Source organism: Nicotiana tabacum, chromosome 7 (genome assembly GCF_000715075.1).
Source record: "Nicotiana tabacum cultivar K326 chromosome 7, ASM71507v2, whole genome shotgun sequence".
In the NCBI taxonomy this organism is placed as follows: domain Eukaryota; kingdom Viridiplantae; phylum Streptophyta; class Magnoliopsida; order Solanales; family Solanaceae; genus Nicotiana; species Nicotiana tabacum.
Genome location: NC_134086.1, coordinates 177,544,868 through 177,568,554, shown reverse-complemented (window position 1 = coordinate 177,568,554; position 23,687 = coordinate 177,544,868). Strand labels below are relative to the sequence as shown.

General features: G+C 36.2%; 1 protein-coding gene across 1 annotated transcript; it reads left to right on the top strand.

Moving 5' to 3' along the window:
- Positions 1-14,235: 14,235 nt before the first annotated feature.
- LOC107815508 (uncharacterized) lies at positions 14,236-15,936 on the top strand. The gene is made up of 3 exons (XM_016641090.1): positions 14,236-14,724; positions 14,831-15,119; positions 15,320-15,936. The coding sequence occupies exons 1-3, from the start codon at positions 14,236-14,238 to the stop codon at positions 15,934-15,936; spliced, it is 1,395 nt and encodes a 464-aa protein (XP_016496576.1).
- Positions 15,937-23,687: the final 7,751 nt, after the last annotated feature.

The following is a 23,687-nucleotide window of genomic DNA, read 5'->3' as shown; positions in this document are numbered from 1 at the left end:
TATTCTGTTTGAGAGGTGGATATGTTGGATCTTCATTAAGCTTATGGGTCATCACCTCCGGTGGTATACATGTCATATCTGAATGCGACCAAGCAAAGCAATCTACGTTAGTTTTTAAAAATTTAATTAACTTACTTTTCATCTCTGGGCTGAGGTTGGTTCCGATGTAAACTTTTATGTCTGGCTAATGTATAAATAGCACCACTTCTTCTAGTTCCTCAATTATTGTTTTGACGTTCTTATTCTCTTATGTCTCTTGAATCGTATCAGGCCTTGAGTCTACATCCGTTTGTCCATCTGCAGTTGAGTTTTGTGTTGCTAAACCCTCAACTAAATTATGTAATTGCTATTTTTCATCTGCAACGTCATTCTTTACGCCTGAATCTGCCACTGAATTAATGCTTCGAGAAGCCTTTTGATCACCACAGATTTGTCTTATTCATTATTGCGAAGGAAACTTGATAACCTAATGTAAGGTAGATGAAACAACATCCATCTCGTGAATCCAAGGTATGCCAAGGATCATATTATACGCCATATCCATATCTATTACCTAAATTTCGTATATTTAACTACTCTTTCTGCGGATGTGGTGAGTATTATCTCCCATTTTGTGACAACGCTTGAATTGTCAAATCCAGATAAGGTAGGTGCTTTGGGTACCAACTTGTCATCAGCTTGCTTCTCGTTTACCACTCTTAAAAGAATGATATTTACAAAGCTACCTGGATCAATCAAAACTCATTTCACATTAGTATCATGTACAAGTAAAGATATTGCCAGTGCATCATTGTGTGGGATCAACACGCCATATGCGTCTGCATTGTCAAATGTTATACTGTCTTCTTCCAAAACTTGGCGAACTCGCTTCCCGTGGGTTACTGTGATTTTTGACACCTTCTTTGCAGCCGTATATGTCACGCCATTGACCTTCTCCCCTCCGCTTATAGCATTAACTGTTCTTTTTGGTTACGGAGGTTTTGATGGCTCCCGTCTATTCTTCATATATGTTTGCTTACCCTTCTCACTAAACAAATCGGTTAAGTAGCCTTGTTTTAATAAGTGCTCTACTTCACCTTGTAGCAATTTGTAATCTGTTATTTTGTGACCGTGATCATTATGAAACTCGCACTAGAAATTAGGGTTTCTTTTATTTGGGTTCGATCTCATTTCTTTTATTAAAAATGTAGCCACCAATCTTCACTTTTGAACTTATATCGTTGTCCCGCGTATCTTGCGTGTCTCGCTCCTTTCCAAACATGGACTACGAACCCGAATCTCTGTCCCTTATTCCGGAATCGTACCTCGGGTTCTCTTATTTTGAACGTGAATACCTTTCTGCTAGTCCCGTGTAAGGTTCATACTTGTTCTTACTAGACATTTTTTTTCAGTTTTTGGTCGCCTCGAACTTACTCTTTCATCTACCCGGGACTGAGTGATAGTATCTTCTTCTATCCGCAACTTCGTGCTATACCTATTGTAAATGTCATTCCAAGTTGTTGCAGGGAATTCTCATAAGCTTTCATTGAGCCTAATCGTGGCTTCTGAGCTTTTTTCAGTTAGATTACTTGCAAATATCATAGCCGCCCAATTGTCAGGTACACGTGGTAACATCATTCTTTCACGTTAGAATCTATCTACGAATTTCTTGAGTAGCTTCGTATCTCCTTGTTTTATTTTGAACATGTCTTCCATCCTCTTTTCAACTTTTGAGCTCTCCAGTGTACTTTTATAAATGAATCTACAAGCTCAGCAAAAGAATTAATAGAATTTTTAGGTAAAAGAGAATACCATGTTAGGTCTCCCTTTGTGAGTGTTTCACCAAAATTTTTGACCAGCACTGATTCAATCTCTTGCTTGGTCAAGTCGTTGCCATTCACGCTAGTTGTAAATGCAGTTACATGATCTCGTGGATCAATTGTCCTATCATACTTTGGGATATCGGGCATCTTAAACTTTTTTGGAATAGGCAAAGGAGCAGTACTTCGCTTCAAGGGTTGTTGAGAATATTTATCCATATCCACTCCTTTGATTATAGGTAGAACACCAGGTATCTGTTCTATGCGATCGTTCTGGTTGTAGAGTTATTTCTGCAAAGTTAGTACTAAACTTTGTAAATCAGAATTAATTGGAATACCTGACCTTCCATCGCGAGATTCACTGGTAGTTCCTCCACTGCCCTAATTGGCGAGTCCCAAGCATGGATTTTCTATGGTTGCGGTGTTATTCGGAGGTGGAGTTGGTGGTACAGTTGGCAACCCACTAACAAAAGCTTGAAGAGCATTGTTGACCTGTTCTGCGATTAATTGCTTCAATACTTCATCAATAGCTTGATCATCCCCACGTTGGTCATTCACATGCGGTACTGATATGTTAGGTGACTCTTCTCGAGACTATTGAGGAGAGTTTCGTGGTGAAGGGACTAAAGTTCCATTCTCTTGTTGATTTTGTTGGTTCAACTGATGTTGCTGATTTTGTTGGTTTTGTTGGTTGTTGTCGTTAAAGTTCGGTCAGATTCCCGATAATGGAATCAATTTGTTTAACCAAAAGATAGAAATTTCGGTCAAATCATATTTTTAGAAGTACTCGGGTTACTGATAATCAGGAAAATTAATATTCTTACAATAAGAAAGGAAATTAGAATATGAAATAGCAAAGTAATCAATAGAAAGCAAAAGAAAATGATTGTATTCCAGTAATAATCAGAACCTGTCCATACATATGACATTTCTTTCCGTTATATAGTAGCTTCTAAATACAACGTCTTTTCCCCTTTTATGACTGAGTCATTATGAGCATTAATGACATTAATGAAACGTTATAATTGGTAATCGTAACCGTTTCATGAAGATTCTGTAACGTTTGTAATCATCCATGCTCACTAATTGGAGATCAATGAATCTTTCCCTTTTACTGTCTCGATTCATTTCGCTGGTACCTCTTCATGTAACTGTTTAAACTTGAACGACCATATCTTCTCCTCTCGTGGGTGATTTGCTCGCATCTGTTACAAATCGTTTATGAATTTTAATACTCTGATGAAGTTTTTTATATATTTAAATCAAAAATAGAAAAAATCAGAAGGAGTAGAAAACCACAAATATTTTAATCTCTAAAACAGAATACATATTACATTATAAATTAATTTCCTTAAGATTGTATTTCAATCTGTATTAAACTATAATATTATGAAACAATAAATTTCTGTAGCATAAAACAGAAATAAGAAAAACAACAGTAAGACAGAAATTGGAAATAGTTATAATTTTCGATATTTAATTGAAAGAAATTTTGTCCGAAAAGATTAATCAATCAATCTTTGACCGAAGTCGAAGCCGAGCCGAGCGACGATGACGACGCGAGGCTTACCTTCTTTCCATCCCATTAAACACCAAGGGAAGTGTTTTCTTAATATAAGCACATTCCATTTTCTTTTCACCACTAGTGAAGAACAATTATTTTTTCCAAATCATAAAGGAGCTCACTTTCCCTTCATATTTCTTTCCTCCATTTTCCATTCACCAATCTTTTAATCCCAACAAAAACTAATTTGAGATCAAAGGTATTATTCTGTGAAGTATCACACAACATTATTCATTTTACTAAAAATGAGGTCCCAACAAAAATAGTATTGTTAAACGCCCCAAAAATCAACGTTCAATAAAATGCGTTTTCGCAGCAACTTAAGGCTACTTGAGAGTAAAGTGTGAATAGACCGTCCACTCCCTAAAAGTGAAATTGGGCCCTACTAAGATAAAGGAAATTGAAAAGAAACTAAGACTTATCTTAAGTTGTCCCAACATACGGAAAAAAGACAAATTGATGTAACAACGCGTGAAAAGTACAACAACAAAAACATATGTCACAGCTCATAATTTGTAAAAAAAAATTATATTTTTAATAATTTAATTTTAAGTATTTCATTTATTTTTAATGAAATAATTTACGATTTTATAGATATTTTGACTTATTTTAAATTATAAATTTTTAAAAATTTCATTCTTTCTTAAGTTTTATACTCAATCGAGATGTACTACATAAATTAGGAGGTGAAAGTAATATTTTTGAATTAATGTTTTGGTTAATGGAATAAGACGTCCAATTGACGGCCCTAAAATATTTAAGGGGTCGTTTAGTTGGAAAAAAGTTATCCCACGATTAATTATCTCAAGATTAGTTATTTCAATTTTTCATGGGAATAAAAAAATATTACAATCTCGTGATTAATCATACCATAATTTTCTATCAACCAAATATGAAATAAACTCTTTTTAAATTTAGTTCCAACATTAATTATTCTTTATCCCTTGTATCAAACGAAGCCTAAACATTTTACAATCATAATTTATAAGGAACTGTAGAAAAAAGAGAGCAAACTATCTTGTCGGTGCAGTTCAAATTGAATACAAAGTTGTTTTTGGTGGTGTCTACTCTATCCGAGGAAGACAGGTTGTCACTTCAAACTCGTACCCACAACACCGTACATATTTGATTGAAAATTATCAAGATGATAAGCAGTCTGAACCATGACTGCTTGGATTTGTTTAAGAATTTAAATTTTCATTTTGAACACAATAGTACGGAAAATATATGAAAACGGTGGAGTTAGGTCTTTTTTGTTTTATTTAGATTAAATATCTAAATTTGCATGCATTTATGATTACTAGTATCTATAAATGTGCGTTGCACGCTAATAATGACACATGATGGTTTAAATATTTATTTATATGAAGGAATAATAAAATTTAATCAATGAGAAATTTTGATATTTAATACTACAAAAATCATCTAAATGTCAAAAAATATTATTACACCAACATAATACGCGAATTCAAAATGAAAGGATATCATCAGAACTTGCATAAATGATCAATTTTAATCGTGTTAAGTCGATAATTATGTATTGTAGTTTAAAGGTATTTAATGTGATGGTATCTTACCGAACACTTCTTTATAGACAGTTTTTTTTGTACTATATGTTCCTTCTAATGCTTTGGTTACTTTGCCATAATCAAAACTCTTGTTGTTGATATTGATATCTCTATTTGAAAGTGCAACATATAGTTGTTCGTGTAAGAAGACATATTGTGGTAAATATAGTTCAATATTTAGGATATTTGTCATTGTACTTTATTTATTATAACTACAAAACATAATAACAACAACAATGGCCCAGTGTAATCCCACTAGTGGGGTCTGGTGAGAGTAATGTGCACGCAGACCTTACCCCTACCCTGAGGGGCAGAAAGGCTGTTTCCAGGAGACCGTCGGCTCAAGAAGGAGACAATAGACGATATATTAGTACCATCTATAGAATAATAATAAAATAACAACATTATAGGAAATACGAAATAGATGGAAAGTACAATAATAACCAGTAGATAAAGTCATGCATCAGTAGATAACCACTAGCATCTTAAAACTAAATCTTAACTGTCTAGTCCTACTCGGGTGTGCCGTAGAAATATTCGCAACTTCCTCCTAACCTACAACCTTAATGCCCGACCTCCACAATACCCTGTCAAGGGCCATGTCCTTAGTAATTCTAAGTCGCGCCATGTCCTGCCTGATCACCTCTCCCCAATACTTTTTGGGCCGCCCTCTACCTCTCCTCGTACCCACCGCAGCCAGTCGCTCACACCTCCTCACCGGTGCATCAGTGCTCCTCCTCTGAATGTGTCCGAACCATCTGAGTCTTGCTTCTCGCATCTTGTCCTCTATGGGGTCCACGCCCACCTTCTCCCGAATATCTTCATTCCTAATCATATTCATCTTAGTGTGCCTGCACATCCATCTCAACATTCTCATCTCTGCTACTTTCATCTTCTAGATGTGTGATTTCTTAACCGGTCAACACTGAGTCTCGTACAACAAGGCAGGTCTAACCACTGCTCTATAAAACTTACCTTTTAGTAACGTTGGCACTTTCTTGTCACACAAGACACCCGACGCTAACCTCAACTTCATCCACCCTACCCCAATACGGTGTGTGGCATCCTCATCTATCTCCCTAATACCCTGAATAACCGACCCAAGGTACTTGAAACTACCCCTCTTGGGAATAACTTAAGAGTCAAGCCTCACGTCCACTCCCGCTTCCGTCGGCTCGATGCTGAACTTGCACTCTACATATTCTGTCTTAGTCCTGTCCAACTTGAAACCATTCGACTCAAGGGCCTATCTCCAGACCTCTAGCCTCTCGTTGATGCCGCCTTGTGTCCCATCAATTAGAACTATGTCATCAACAAATAGAATACACCATGGCATCTCCCCTTGAATATGATGAGTCAGTGCGTCCATCACCAGGGCAAATAGGAATAGGCTGAGCGCAGACCCTTGGTGCAACCCCATATCAACCGGAAAGTGCTCTGAGTCGCCCCCGACCGTCCTAAATCTTGTCTTAGCTCCATCATACATATCTTTAATCACCCTAACGTAGGCAACCAAACCCCTTTAGCCTCCAAGCAGCTCCATAGAACCTCTCTAGGAACCTTATCGTACGCTTTCTCCAAATCAATAAACACCATATGGAGGTCCTTCTTCCTATCCCTGTACTGTTCCACCATCCTCCTAATTAGGTGGATAGCTTCTATGGTAGAACGCCCCAGCATGAACCCAAACTAGTTGTCTAAAATAGACATAGTCCTTCGCACTCTCATTTCTACCACTTTTTCCCAAATTTTAATGGTTTGGCTTAGTAATTTGATACCCCTATAATTGTTATAACTTTGGATATCACCTTTGTTCTTGTACAACGGAACCATTATACTCCACCTCCACTCCTCAGGCATCTTATTCGTCTTGAATATAATATTAAACAACTCAGTCAGCCATTCCAAACTCGCTCTACCCACACACCTCCAAAGTTCAACTGGAATTTTGTCTGGCCCAGTTGCTTTGCCCCTACTCATCTTACGCATTGCCTCCATGACCTCCTCGACCACAATGTGCCTACAAATGCTAACGTCATTGAGCATGTCGGCATTCCTCAATACACCTAGAACAATAGCCTGATCCCTTCTTCATTTAGAAGTTTATGAAAGTAGGTCTGCCACCTCCTCTTAATCTGGTCATCCTCCATCAAAACTTTGTCGTCCTCATCTTTGATGCACCTCACTTGGTCTAGATCCCGATCCCTCCTCTCTCTCGCCTTAGCCAGCCGGAATAACTTCTTCTCCCCGCTTTTGTCCCCCAATTCCTCATACAAATGAGCAAAAGTCGTCGTCTTAGCCTCCGTAACTGCTAATTTCGCCTCCTTTCTAGCTACCTTATATCTCTCGCTGTTCGCTCTCCTTTCCTCCTCGCCAATTCTCCCTACTAATTGTAGGTACGCCGCCTTCTTCGCTTTCACTTTACCTTGGACAACTGCATTCCACCACCAGTAATATACTAAAAATTATTTTCACACAAATTTAAGAGGATATTTTTTAAATTCGGAAGATGAAAGTTAAATTCGGAGATAAATACATACTTAGAAGCACATTGACTAGTATCATAAGTTCTGCATATATGACGTTATTTTCAAAACTTCTATATATCATATGTGTACTATTACATAAGCTATTCAGCGGATCTAAATTTTCAGTAGCATGATGAGCATATTTTTCTTCAAAATAAGCCTATATTGAATGGAAGATCAATTTTAACTTAGTCTATTATATATATGGTGACACTAACATACGTAAGAAATAATGAACTTGACAACAATCATGTACAGTAAAAGACCATTTGGTATTAAAGTATTTATATTCTTCTTGGTAGTTATTGTTGGTATCATCTTCTACTGAATCAAAACTGAAAATATTTTATTTTTACCATGAAACTTAGCAATCACCTTTTTATTTAGTTGATCAACATATTCAATTCTGCTAGCTAAGATAGCTCTTTGATTCTATCATGTAATTTGCACAAATTACGTTTAAATCTAATGATGAAATATTATCTTTATTAATGCACTACTATTACCATAAGGGTTGATAACCAAGTGTTCTAGAAGAATTAAATCATCTTTTGTTGGATGCTTTTCTTCGTTTCTGACACGAAGTAAGAAATCACTAAATAATGGATATGTTCTTAATTTTATATTTCTTGTCATTTGAATATTTTTTATTTGAGGTCATAAGTATAATTTTGGCAAGCTAGCTTTTACAGTTTATGCTTAGGTCAATTTTGAAACAATTAATCATACTTGACAAAAATTGCCCTCCAAACTATTACTTTTCCACCAAACAGTTCATCGATATCCAATATATCTCTAAAACTCTAAGCAATTGTTTTGATCGTTTGACGCTTAGCCAAACGCTTCATCCCATATTATCACTTTTGCTTTCCTTATAAATTTAGCACTATCGCTCTGATTTGATATATTCGTGGCAGTTATTTCAGTTATTTGAAGAGGTATATCAGATTTAAAGTGAGTTGACGACCTTATAATAAAATCGTTGCTGGTACACTATTTGTTCTTATTGCTAACAATATCATGCCTCTTGATTTGACATTTGCAAGTAATGCATGACATATTATTTCGATTCTGCCGGAGGCATCTACAAAGGATAATCTCGCTATACCAAAGTCGATTTTTTATAATATAGTCTTGAAAACTTATTCTTGTTCAGGATTTAGCATTGATTGTGCTTTCTCAAACAGTTTTATGACTTTATTAATATTATACTAATCTTTTTTACTTTGTGATTTTTGTAAATCTCTAACACTCTTTTTATGAAATAAATTTATGTACCCTAACTTGAAAAATAATTTTACTCATATGAGGAATTTTAAAAATAATTTAATTGGATTCTCTTGCTAAATAATTAATTGAAAGTTTTAATTATTTGGTTTTAACATAAAATACGGTCGATTTAAATTCTTAATATTAGTTCATCTCATGATTGAATATTTAACCGTGATTATAATTTTATCCACCAAAAACAATATCTTCAAAGAGTAAAAAGATCGATGATATTTCACTTTTAGATCTTTATGTTTACAAAATAATTAGTGGTTTCTTTCTTTTCTCACACATTTATATTCTTAAAAAAAATTAATTGTTCTTTAATAATTTGGTATATTTTTCTATATTACAAGAAAAATTAATAATAAAAAAATATAATTTGATCGTAGCAAAGCTGTTCAGATATAATATAATAATATATTATCGTGAGAATTTTTTTCCTCAATTTCAACGCTTTATTGAGTCAGTTTAGCATTACTTTTTTTTGGGTATTGAATATTATAGAGTGATAATGTATTACCAATATGGAGGATTTTTATGAAATTGATTTTATTAAACCTTCCTACATATTTTTAATAAGAATTCAACAGACAAGATTGTATAATTTTAAATCTTAAATATTAAAAAATTAACATAAAAGTTATTGTAGTCTAAAAAAAGTTATTATAGCTATGTACTTTCCCTATGAGTTCTTCTTTTTAATATTTTAGGGCTATTTTGATATATCAATATTATATTCGTGCTTTTATAATAACACAGGCTCTCCTGTTTTTAAATGGATTTGGAGAATATAATATGTTTTCAAATTAAATTAGGAATAGAAATTTTTAAGAAGTATATCCTAAAAATAATAGGATTACAAGGCTAATATCTATTGCCCAAAAATAATTATACTAATAGGATTCCTAAAGGAAATTAAGTAGGATTCTTTACGTGTAGTATTATGTTCTAAAACTAATAGGATTACAATGCTAATGTCTAGAATTCCGATTATATTCTTTTATTGTGAGTTATTATACTTAATATTAAAAGGTTATTTTTGTAACCCAACATTTTATTCATGCTTTTATAATAACATAGAATATAGATATATGGGCTTATTTTATATATATATATATAAGAGAGAGAGAGAGAGAGAGAGAGAGAGAGAGAGATATATAGATTAAAGCTAATAAATATAGTCAAAATAAATTAATACATAAAAATTACAATCGAAACATATTTGAGTAAATATTATTTCACATTGAGCTGTACAGAACATTTTTTTTTAATGAATCACACTTTAAGATCTAACAATGATGACAGCTTTAGGTAGTAGTAATCTGAGGTGATGGTTCTAGCTAGCAAAGGTAAGTTGATGTTTTTTAATTTTATTTTTAAAAGAACACTTATTTTGAACTATTTTTAAAAGGCTAATTGTATACGTAGAGTGGACCAGAGAGAGTATCTTAGAGTGCACAATTATATATGTTGTCAATATTCAAAGCGGCACGTAAAGTGGACCAGAGGAAGTATCTTAGAGTGCACAATTATATATGTTATCAATTTACAAAGCGCATAATTATATTTGTAATCCATCAAGAACCGTGCTTGAACTTGAATTATTTTGTTTTACCAGGTTCTTTGGTAGTTAGATTATCAATTAACTACTGCAAAAATAATTAAGGAGCACATGGTAGTTCATCTGTCGAACAGTACATTTGGAATAATGCTAATGGAATCTAGGTTAAATCTTGTATCCGCCTATGACAAAATTGTTTGAGCAAATAAATGCTAAACTAATTAGTAACAAATTAATAGGGTGAATCTCAGTTGAACTTAATAATCTCTAGATCAAATGGAATGAGATTTTGATATGGTGAGAACATCATAGGGGTGTTAAGTAATATGTGCAATACGGTTTGGTTGGCAAAATATATAATATCATAGAGTGCAATAAATGCAAGAAATGACAAGAGTTATAGTATAAATGGATGTCACTCAATGATTGTGTGATTGAGCACCTCCTCTTTCCGATGATTCGAAAAGGTGTATAGCGGATACGAATGCGGATTCTTCAGATATATGGACAAAGGTTAAACAACATGTGCTTGAGTAAAATCAATAAGAGAATTATTTCGTATATTTCTCCCTTCTTACAATGTGTTTTTTTTTTCTTTAAAAATGGCCACCCCTTCTTATTTGCTAACCCTTCCTATTTATAAAGGACATTTTCCAAAAAAATCCTAAAAAGTACAATATAGAGAATATTCAAAAGGCATATTCTTCCTATCTCTTTGTAAATTAAAACTACCGTTACTATCTTATTTCGACTGACCACTCTTGGTCGTCGTCCTTTGTCACAACGACCATCAGTCGTTGTATTGTGGTGACCTCGTTCCATGTCTTGCTTATTTGTTGTCGTTGCCAAATTTGGACCCATACAGTTAGTCCCTCCGCTTGTTGAGGTCGTGGCCTTGCACGTCCTTGCTAAGCGGGCATCGTCTGTTTTCGTTAGAGAATTTGGCTGTGAAATTACGCCGGTTTGGCCAAGGCCGAGAGAGCGACGCGTTGCACGGAACCCTGGCTGGTGTAGTTTATCGAGATGTGACATGACTCCCACGGGCGTCATCATTACGCTCCTTCTTGAGACAACATCTGATTGCTTGTCGCTTTGGTTTAGTGCCATTGGCAGCCTTCCGCTTCGATTCTTGCGCCACCCAACCCTATAAATAGGTGAAGGTTTTGTTTTTTCAAGAACTTTTAGCCATTTCCTTTCTTGTGTATGCATTGTCTCCTTTGGTCATTTTTTTTGGTTCTTTAGCTCAGTTTTCGTGATTTTGCTTCTCCTCTTTTCCGTTCAAGCATCGTTCCTCATTTTATGTTTTACCAACATACCTTTTATTACCAAGATGCCCAGAATGCACCGAACACACGAAGTAGTTTCCGACGTCACTCCGTTATTCATGGCCCCTCCTTCCGGTGGTGAGGATATGGCAGTTGAGGAGGGCGATAGTTTACCCACTGTAGAGGAGATACTCTCAAGAAACCCTCTGTCCAGGAATGATTTCCACAAGGAACCTTCCCCTTCCCCCGTTCCGGTGGTCTCTGAAACTGAGTTGGCTCACATAAATGAACTCCGATTTACGTACAATATTCATCCTCATGTCAAGATGGTTTCGACTGGGAGGGACCTCGTGGAGGTCCATACACCGGGATATTGTGCTTTCTACGTGTATCCTTTTGTGATCGGTCACACCCTCCCTCTTCTTCCACTGGCGGAGGAATTCTGTCGGTTCTACGAAGTCTTCCCAGCACATCTATCTCTATATACATATAAAATATTTCCAGTGCTGACGAAGTATGAGGAGTTGGCTGGGTGTGAAGTTAGCCTTCATCACCTTTTACATTTATTTTCCTCGAGTTTTCATAGGGGCACCATGATACACCTGCGACATCATGGGACCAGAGGGTTGGTGGTCGGAACGGACGACAGGGCGAGCTGCAAATTTTGGCACAAATACATCGTCATCAAAACTGAGCACCTAGTGTCGGACCCCGCAGGATTTCCAGAACAGTGGAATCATAACCGTAGGTGTTGGTACTTGTTGTTTACTTTCATTCTTTCTAATTTGTATTTACTTATGACTTTTTTGTACAGCTGAGAGATGTGCACCTTTTCCTGTCGTTGGTATCGAGGACTGGGTAGCTCGCATACTACCTTATGTGGTGGGGACTCGAGATTGGCCCGCTTTCCTCAAATGCTTTGGGCCGAAAGTTCCATCTGGTAAGTGTTCATTTTGATTTGGCCTTTGACTGTTTGCTGTCGTTTGTTGATACGACCTCTTCGTAGTGATAGGTCGTAGGGCTTCCAAGAAGAAGGCCCCAATCGCGGCATTTCACCAGGCCGTCGCATCAGCGAAGATGCAATTTTCCTTAGCTGAGTCCGTCCGAGGGGATCGTGCTCAGACTCTGCCGGCAAGAGACTCTTTTCATGATGTCATTGTACGAGATGAGATCTCCTCTCGACCCGTCTACCACTTCATGGATGAGCCCTCCAACGGGGTGAATCTCAGTTGAACTTAGTAATCTCTAGATCAAATGAAACGAGATTTTGATATGGTGAGAACAACATAGGGGTGTTAAGTAATATGTGCAATACAGTGTGGTTGGCAAAATATATAATATCTTAAAAGTGCAATAAATGCAAGAATTGACAAGAGTTATAATATAAAGGGGTTGTCACCCAATGATTGTGTGATTGAGCACCTCCTCTTTCTGATGATGCGAAAAGGTGTATAGCAGATACGAATGCGGAATCTTCAGATATATGGACAAAGGTTAAACAACATGTGCTTGAGTAAAATCAATAAGACAATTCTTTCGTATATTTCTCCCTTCTTACAATGTGTTCTTTTTCTTTAAAAATGGTCGCCCCTTCTTATTTACTAACCCTTCCTATTTATAAGGGACATTTTCCCAAAAAATCCTAAAAAGTACAATATAGAGAATATCCAAAAGGCATATTCTTCCTATCTCTTTCTAAATTAAAACTACCGTTACTATCTTATTTCGACTGACCGCTCTTGGTCGTCGTCCTTTGTCACGACTACCATCAGTCGTTGTGTTGTGGTGACCTCGTTTCATGTCTTGCTTATCTGCTGTCGTGGTTGCCAAATTTGGACCCATACACTTATAAGGCAGATGACTTATTAAACAAACATCTCTTATCATCCACTTGCCTGTTAAGCATAGCCGGAGCAGAGGCGGGTCCAAATTTTAAGCTTATAGGTTCCTATAATAATCTCAAGTTAATCCACATTATAACTGGACCAACGAACTGGGTTCCAAGATAAATATTCTTATATTTTTAATGAATTTTTTAGTATAAATACAGAGTCTATGCAAAAATTACTGGGTTCACGAGAACCCGTACCATTTGCTCTATATTCGCCTTGAGCCGGATCCAGGATTTGAAGTCTACTTTGTATAATAGCATTCGCCACATGATTTTGCTCTTTCCCTTTGGTCACAGTACAAACTTCTCTAGAAAGAATATACGATATATGCATGGTTCCAGAGAATATGCCTCAAGACCATTTTCGTCCTTTCACTTGCTAATAGCATGGATCTTTTATTGCTTTTTGTTTCTTTGTTTGAATAATTCCAGAGAATAGTCCTGCACAAACAAACCGACCATTGTTTGGCTTCTTTTTCTTTTTCTTTGTTTCTTTTTGTCTTCATAGAGCGAAATGAAACATGCCTTTCTTTCTCGAAATTGTGTGCGCGCGTGCGCTGACTTAAAAAAATGGGGATATAAAATCCCATTGTCATACAGCTTTGAACAAGTACCCTAGTTCCCTTATATGTCGTTTTCAAGGAGAAAATTAGACAACAAAATTGTAAAGTTTAAATAGGTTTATGAGTTCTTAATAACTACTCCCTTCAGTTCACAATAAGTGTCCAATTTGCTTTTAGCACGCTTATTAAGAAAAAATATTAAATCCTATACAAAAATACCTAGTATGGTATTGTATGTTGTTGGAGGAAGTCCAACAATAGGAGCCATGGAAAGGTATATTGCTTCAGTATGGAACTTTGTGGCTAAACCTAAGGTTTATTTTCATAATGATAGTTTTTTTGTAGTTCGTTTCAATTCGATTGAGGATAGGGATGTAGTTCTGTATTTATGGCCTCACATGCTGAATAATAAGCCTATCATTGTCAAAATGTGGTCGGCTGATTTTGATTTCAATAAAGAGGTTCTCCAAACTATACCAATATCGGTGAAATATCCCAATTTGCCTTTGAATTGCTGGGGAAAGAGGTCACTTAGTAGGATCAGCAGTGGATTGGGAATACCTCTCTATGCGGATGCTTGTACTACTCAAGTAGATAGGATCTCATATGCAAGGGTGTTGGTTGAAATGGATGTGACTAAGGAGCTTCCTAGATCTATTAAAGTGACTGATCCTAATGGAAAAGAGTTTATGCAGGAAATAACATATGATTGGGTACCTGACTTTTGTACTAAATGTAGAACAGAGTGGTCCAAAGGTGAAGGCTAAGAATGTAAAATAGAAGCAGGAATGGCAACCTAAGGTGGCATCCAAAGTGCAGGAACCAGTTAAGGAGCAATTGCAGTCGAAGGAGACTACAAATGAAAAGAATGCTAGTACTAGTATATCAATGGCTAGTACTAGTGCAGGAGGTGAAAGAGGAAATGAGGAGCAAAGGTGGCAGACTATTATAGGAAAATCAGCAGCTAGAAGTAGAGAAAGACAACCAGCTGATGTAGTAAATGTCATCAATGGATTTAATCTACTTGCAGAGTCAAAACTACAACTAGCTATGCCAAGACAAATAGAGGGAGGAACAGGTAGACATCAAGGTGATACTGGGCAGGAAGGTACACTACAACCCTTTTTATACCTGTATGAAGTTAGGGACTTGGAACATAAGGGGATTAAATAAACTCCCTAAACAAAAAAAGGTAAAGTGGTTCATTTGTAGTAACAAAGTAAGCATGATAGCATCTAGAACATAAAATAAAAAATGAGAAGGCTGAACAAGTTATAAGGAAAATTAAACCTGGATGGGCATATTTAGACAATTATGAGTATAGTAGCAAAGGAAAAATATGGTTGTTATGGGACACAAATGAAATAGAGTGCAAAGAGGTGAGTAGCACTGCTCAGACTATCCACACTATAATATATACTAGGAGATTGGATATGAGATTTACATTTACAGCTGTATATGGATTGCATAGTATTGAAGACAGAAGAAGTATGTGGAGTGAACTAACTAGGTTGAACTCAATACAACAAGGGCCATGGTTGATAATGGGGGATTACAATGCTACTAGATCAGCTGAAGATAGACCAATTGATAATCCTGTGCAAGAACTGGAGGTAAGAAACTTCAATGATTTTATTGAAGATACTGAATTGACAGAAATGAAGACTAGTGGAAGGAACTTTACATGGACAAATGGCCATACTTATAGCAAAATTGATAGAGCCTTGATCAATATTGATTGGATGCTGGTAATGCCACAACTAGAGGTTTGGATTATGGATCCTCACTGTTCTGATCATTTACCATTGAGTATAGCACTGGAGGAGAATGAAGATTTTAGCTCCAAGCCTTTTAAATTTCTAAATGACCTAGCAGAGCATGATGATTTTATAAAGATAGTTAATGAAGCATGGGAGAGGCCATAGGAACAACACAATTTGAGGTGTATTTGGCAGAAACTAAAAAGAGTAAAGCAAGCTATGAAGAGTTTAAACAAAAATGAATACAATGCTGTTGGTACTAGGATCAAGGTATGTAGACAAAAACTGACTGTTATGCAAGAGCAAATGAGAGATCCTGGGCAAGATGAAACCTTAGTAGCTGAAGAGAAAGAAATGAAAAAATAACTGGTGAAATGGCTAAGAGTGGAGGAAAGCATTATGAGACAGAAATCAAGAATAAAATGGCTGAAGCTAGGTGATGCCAACACAGCATACTTCTTTGCAAATATGGAAAACAGATGCAGCCAAAACAAGATTATAAGGCTAATAAAAGCTAATGAGAGCATAGTGCAAACAAGGGAGGACATTGAGGAGGAGGTGACAGGGTTTTATCAACAGCTATTAAGCTCATCAGCAAGTGAGTTGCCTACTATTAATCCAGCTATTGTGAGAGATGGTCTCATGATAAATAGACAACAACAACTTCAACTGATTGCAGAGATCACAAAGGAGGAGATTCATCAGGTTCTGAAAGGTATCAATGATAACAAAGCCCCAGGGTGTGATGGATTTAATGCTTTATTTTTCAAAAAGGATTGGCCTGTAGTAGGAGATACAATCACATATGTAGTCATGGAATGTTTTGCAAGCTCAAATATGTATCAGCTTATTAACTGTACAACTGTAACCCTTGTTACTAAGGTGAAAAGTCCTTCTAAAATTATTGAATACAAGCCAATATCATGTTGCACAATTCTTTACAAGATTATATCATACAAGGAGTGATGAATGGACTAGTGGATAAGATCCAGTCTGCATTTGTTCCTGGTAGACTGATAAGTGACAATATAATACTTAGTCATGAGTTAGTGAAAGGTTATGGCAGGAAAGGTATTTCTCCCAGATGCATGTTGAAGATAGACATGAAGAAGGCATATGATTCAGTGGAGTGGATTTATCTAGAGCAAGTGTTGACACACCTGCAGCTGCCAGGGAGATTTGTACAATGGATTATGAGATGTGTTACAATAGTATCCTACTCCATTATGATTAATGGGCAGCCTACAAAGCCATTTTATGCTAAAAAGGGATTGAGACAGGGAGATCCCCTATCTCCCTACCTATTTGTACTGGTTATGGAGTATTTGACAAGATTGTTGAAGACTCTTAAAAAGGATCCTAACTTTAACTATCATCCTAAATGTGGCAAACTAAACATAGTGCAGTTGAGCTTTGCTGATGACCTATTACTATTCTGTAGAGGTGATGCCATATCTGTTCAGCTACTATTTCAGTGCTTTCAACAATTCTCAAAGGCATCAGGGCTAGAGGCAAATGCTGATAAAAGTTCCATATTCTTTGTTGGAGTGCATGATGATCAGCAACAGAGGATATTACAAGACTTGGGGTTTGTCAAGGAAAATCTACCAGTTAGGTACTTGGGGGTACATCTAAGCTCTAAGAGGTTATCATTGATACAGTGACAGCCTCTACTTGAGAAGATGCTAGGGAGAATCCAATCCTGCACATCAAAATTCCTGTCTTATGTAGGGAGAATTCAACTAATCAAGAGTGTGTTATTCTCTATTCAAGTATACTGGTCTCAGGTGTTTGTGTTACCAAAGAAACTTATTCAACTCATTGAAAGAGTATGCAGAACATTCCTTTGGACTGGGGGGGGGGGAGAGGAGTAGAAGTATCAAGGAAAATATTAGTATCATGGGATAACTTATGCAAACCTAAAGCAGTTGGTGGTCTTAATCTGCTAGCTATAGAAGAATGGAATAAGGCAGCCATATGTAAACCCCTTTAGAACCTGTGCAAGAAGAAGGACAGGTTATGGGTGCAATGGATACATGTGTATTATAAGAAGCAGAATACATTGTGGGATACTGCACCAAAACAAGCCTCTTGGATAGTGCAGAAGATACTTAAAGCCAAACAATACTTTGAGGAAGCTGGCTATATAGAAGAGGATGTAGAGGAGATGAAAAACTTTTCTATCAAGAATATGTATGGAAAACTGATGGGTGAATTTGATAGAGTGCCATGGAGGAAAATGGTGCACGACAGTGTTGGAGTACCAAAATGGAACTTCATAATCTACCTAGCTGCACATAGAAGATTAATGACAAAAGACAGGTTGAAGGGTCTGGGCTATGTGGAGGATGTAACATGTTCTTTATGTAACAGTGAGGAGGAAACAGTTGATCATCTGTTTTTCAAAAGTACCTATGCATCAAGAATATGGACAACAATGCTGCAATGGAAAGGAATTCAGAGACAACCAATGATGCGGGCAAATGAGCTTGAATAAGCAGGGAAATACTACAGAGGGGGGAGCGCAACAGCTAAGCTATATAAACTTGTGTTGGTAGGAACACTGTATTACATATGGCAAGAGAGGAATGACAGGATTTTCAAAAGAGTTCAACGATGAGAAGTCACTCTAAGCAGAGCAATTACGCAGGATGTGCATGGGAGAGGAGAAAGTAAACACAGGATACAAAGAAGATTACAGGAACTCAACTACTATCCTAATATGTAAGGTTCATTTATAGGTAGTAGTTAGATTAATATGTTCTTGTAATTGTAGTTGATGAAGGCAGAAGTGGAGCTAAAATCTGGGATGTATGTCCAGATTAAGCTCGAGTATAGTATGTACATATTTGTTGAGAAATGAAAATTTTAATTACAAAAAAAATGTGCTTAAGATATGAAATATATGAGATTGAGAAAAAGAACAAAAGGCAAAGAGAAGCTTTTTACGAAATGTTCAAGACTAAAGAGAAATGGAAAGACAAGTTGGATAATAACACTTTCTTCAAATTGACTAGAAATACATTAATTCTGGATAAATCAATCTATTGCTCGTCCGAAGTCAACAGTTCATTGGATGATACGTCCACGGTTTGCAAGGAGATATATATATGTGGATGTCAATGCAACAAGTGTATAATATGAGTAGTTGCTTTTGTTGTAACAGATGGGAGATGCCGTACAACTTGACAAGAAACCATTTCAAGTTACTTCTAAACCAATATAAACTGTTTTAAACCACAATTGCACCATAATTGTTCATTTGTTTGGCTGCTACTTCACGTACATTAATTAGGCAGTCTTTTATGACCTCATTTTCAAGTTGTTAGGAGTAAGGCCTAAATCCTAATCTATGAGATTTGGCTGCAATTTATGGGAAACATTTTCCTTCTTGTGAAAGGTGGTTATCCGTAAAACGGTACAGTTAAATTTGTTATGTGATTTATAGAGCGAACTAATTTGATTCAAAAAAGATAAATAAATTAGATTAAAAATAAGACTTAGCAGTTAAAATCGAAAGAAACAATGAGCTTGACTCCGGGGACAGAAATGAGAATAATATAAAGAGCAAGTAAATTTATTTGATTTAGCTTGAGAATGGAATGTAGCATAGGTTTTGCCAAGGGTCTCGTGTCTTACAATGGCTGTTAGTCTACTATTTATAACTATACCTAGGGAAACAAGATCGTAGGATCAAGCCCTTCTTAAATGACAAATGCAAATATTTTCTGCAACGGTTGCCTATTTAATGCCAGGGAATATTCTTCGTTGAATGTTATCGATGACAAACATTTGATTTTGTTCACGTGATCATGCTCCCTTTGGGGTCAGCCAATGTCACTTGCAGCTATTGTTCCCGATACTGATTATTATATACTCCTTCCGTTCCAGTTTAAGTAAATCTATTTCTTTTTTGGTCCGTTCTAAAAAGAATGATCCCTTTCTAAATTTGGAAACAATTTAGCTTAGTCTTTCAATTCTACCCTTAATGAAAAGCTTTTATAACCACTCAAATACTCTGGGCCCCTTTTGACTTATTTAGGACCACAAATTCCAAAAGTATTCATTTTTTCTTAAACTTCGTGCTTAGTCAAACAGGTTTACATAAATTGAAACAAATACTTTCTATCTGTCTTCGATTCTATGTGTCATGTTTCCATTCGATCATTTAATATAAACCAATTTTACCTGTACAAAAGGTACTTAATTATTTTTTCTCTCTTTTTATTGCCCTACTTCCAATAAGTGAGAGAATTATGCGCGAGCCATAATTGGAAAATCTTCAAGTTCCACATGTTATTTGTAATTATGAACAACCTCAAGTTAAATATTACTCAAGTTTTCATTTTTATGGTTTATTTATCGTGCGTGATGATTAATTTGACAATTGACATAAGAAGAATAAGGTTGACGTGAAGATTGTGTGATGCTCTTACCATGTGGAGTTCATGCAGACGAGATGATAGAGCTGCATTTTTATATTGTGTGGCACAAATTTTGTGCCTAATTATCTCTTTGATTCTTGATTTGGAAAGTTTGGAGAAGATGCTCTTTGCTAGGTTTTGGTTCTATTTGATACTATTGTGGTCCTTCTGAATAGTGAAGAGCCGGAGACATGAATTTAGAGTCCATTATTTAAACGGTCGCTCAACTATTTGAAGTTATCAAGTAAAGTCATATTTCTTTTGTTTGTAACAAAAAATCACTTGACTATTCATATAACATTCAGAAGGTCACTAACTAGAATTTCTCAAAATTTCGGTGGCCAAATACATATTTCACTCTCTAAATATCACCATTGACAGTGTAGAAAATCTAGTTGAGTGATCTTCTGAGTGCTATAGAAATAGTTAAATGAATTTTCTGTTATAAACAAAAGAAACATGACTTTTACTATATAATTTTAAGGCGAAATGACTTCCTGGCCACTTAAACTTGTACCGGATTTTAAAGCCGATATACAAACTTACATTGTTCCCATTTGAACACTCAAACTCATGTATCCGGTAATTAATAAACTTATTTGACCGTTGACCATGCATATGTGGCAGTGACAGAGATGATGTGGACAAAGTGTGTGCAAGTCACGAAAATTACGCGCGTGACTGCAATAGTTTTGATTTAAAAAATCTAAAACCAGAAAAAAAAAAAAATCAGACCCACTTCCCCCATCCTCGCAAAATTCCCTTCACCCCTGTGTTCTTTCCAATCCTAAACCCTTTCCATTTCCAAGTATTAATTCCTAGAGCTTCATCCACCTCCTCAACATCCCCGTATCCCATCTTCTCACATATTCTCTCCGTCGTCTTATCAAACGCTGCCGCCACATTCACCGCCGTTTTAGCAGAAGCTTCAATAAACAAACATCCATTACTCTTCACGAATTCCTCGCCTTCCTCTGCACTAACAGTCCTAATATTTTTTCCGGCATCACACTCACTTATTACCCACCACTATTATTGTCGTGTCGCGTTGTTATAGTATATCTTCAAGCCAACTCGACAGCCGCTCGAAAGTGTGCTTTTTAGTCACATCGTAAACAAGCAAAGCTCCTGCGGCATCTTTGTAATATGCCCTCGTAACCAAAAGGTGTAGAAGGAAAGCAATTTCAAATTAGCGAAGCTCCTGCGACGTTTCTGTAAACAAGAGAAGCTCCTTCTAAAAGGTGTAGAAGGAATAATGAAAGAAACAAAATAAGAAGGAAGTTTGATAAGTTAATTATAAAAAATAGGACCCCTATTGACACGTGTAAAATAATAAATGGCTTTAGTATTTGACGTGTTCTTTTTGTCTGGCAACTGAGCTATACGCTCTAAAGAAGGGGTTTATTTATAATCAACTAGTTGAGTTGAGGTGCTAAAATTGAGAAAGTCAAAAGTTTATATATCGGCTTTAAAATCCAGTACAAGTTTAAGTGGTCAGGAGGCTATTTCGCCTAATTTTAAATAGTTGAATGATCTTGTATATTAAAAAAGTATTAGAATATTATACATCGGATTCAAATAAGTACGGCGAAATGATTTCCTGGCCACTTAAACTTGACGGGATTTTAAAAGTCGATACATAAACGTATAACTTTCCCATTTGAACACTCGAACTTATTTTTTCCATAACTAATAAACACATTTGATCATTGACCATACCCATGTGGCGTCAGTTGGTCCTAATCAGCAGCCCGCGTGAGGAACACGACGCACAAGAGCGTGAAAACCCCCCTTCCCAACGCCCAACAGTACAAAATGGGTTGTGTTTAATTGTGTTCTTATTTATTCCTTCTAAAATACCCCCTTCCTCCATTTTTAAAAATCTGAAGCTCCATTTTTATTTTATTTTTTCATTTTTTCAGACCGTGAAAATGGTGGAATGTTGTATATTTTATCATTGTAGAGTTGAAGCTAAGTTTTGTATCACTTGGACCAAACGAAGCTCGATCAAAACAGCATTACCAGATAATAATACTTGGAGGTGTGCAATCCCGGTCATAAGCTTTTCTTCCACTAAAAATCTCTAGCAGCACGATCCCAAAGTTATAAACATCAGTTGTCACATCTCCGTTAAGATCCTTCTCATTAGGTGTAAGCAATCCAAAATCAGCAATACAAACTCCCCAATCAACGTCCAAGAGAATGTTCGAACTCTTCACATCACAGTGCACAATAGAAGGAGAAACTTCCTTGTGAAAGTACTCGAGCCCCTTTGCAGCGTGCATCGCAATCTTTAGCCTAAGGTTCCAGCTCAGACGAGAAAGACCGTCGTGGAGGTGGTCGTGAAGTGTTCCGTGAGGCATGAGTTCGTAAACATCCGAACAAGAGCTATTCTGGCAAAGAGAGCAAGGAGTACATACCGTGTCTGCATTTTCAGTACAAGAACTAGAAGGGAAGAATCCTTCAGAATAATTCACCCCACAAGATGAACAAATCTTTAGATCTTTCCTAACACATAGATTTATCAAATCAGGCTCATTCAAAAGGCTTGCATTAAAGAGGGGACTAGGGTTAGGGTTTTCGCGCCCTTGATGTGTAAGACATCCATTGGTCATTTGCTGAATGGATGGACACGTATGTGTATGTGTAATACACGCGCACATGGTCTCTTGTCAGATGTGTTTATTAATTATGGAAAAAACGAGTTCGAGTGTTCAAATGGGAAAATAGAAAGTTTATGTATCGGCTTTAAAAAATCCGACAAGTTTAAATGGTCAAGAAGTCATTTCGTCAATAAGTAACTTAAAATAACTTTTGAACCTCCCTCGCCATCACGTTAAAAATTTCCAGTTGACATTCCCGATTTACCCCCTTTTTTCCCATGCTTTCCGTTGGTCAACAACCAACCAATAAATACTCTATACTTCTTCACCGTTTGTACAGACTTGACGGAGTTTTTGTTGCTTCTTTCTTATTTGCGCAACATATTTTTTCGACCAAGGGGTTCAATAATTAAATCCCCTTTCTTTCACCTACCTACACTAACAGAAATTATTGAGGTAAAGTAAGATTGCTGATTACATTGTGAACAGTAAGTACTAAGTTGATCATGTTTTATGAATGGTGGGAGTAAATAAACAGGGTATCGCAATGGGTAACTGGTTCCCCGTTAATTTTTTTTTTTATACACTCAATATTATTTTGACAAAATACCTTATCACTCTCCTAATTAGTTACAGCCTTAAACTATTCGTGGTCTTAATTACCCTCCTCAACTAGGCCTTTTGAGAGTCATTACTCCCCTGAATGCTGATGTGGCAAATTGTGTAGGTGCACTCGCCTACCACATGGATTTTTCTGTATATGTGGCATTTTTTTTGAAAAATAAAATATATTTTTACCTTTTTAAGTATGTTACTTTTTTAGATAATTTTTTTTGAATAAAATTTATAATAAAACTTGGATAGAACTACATTATTTAGGCTAAATTAT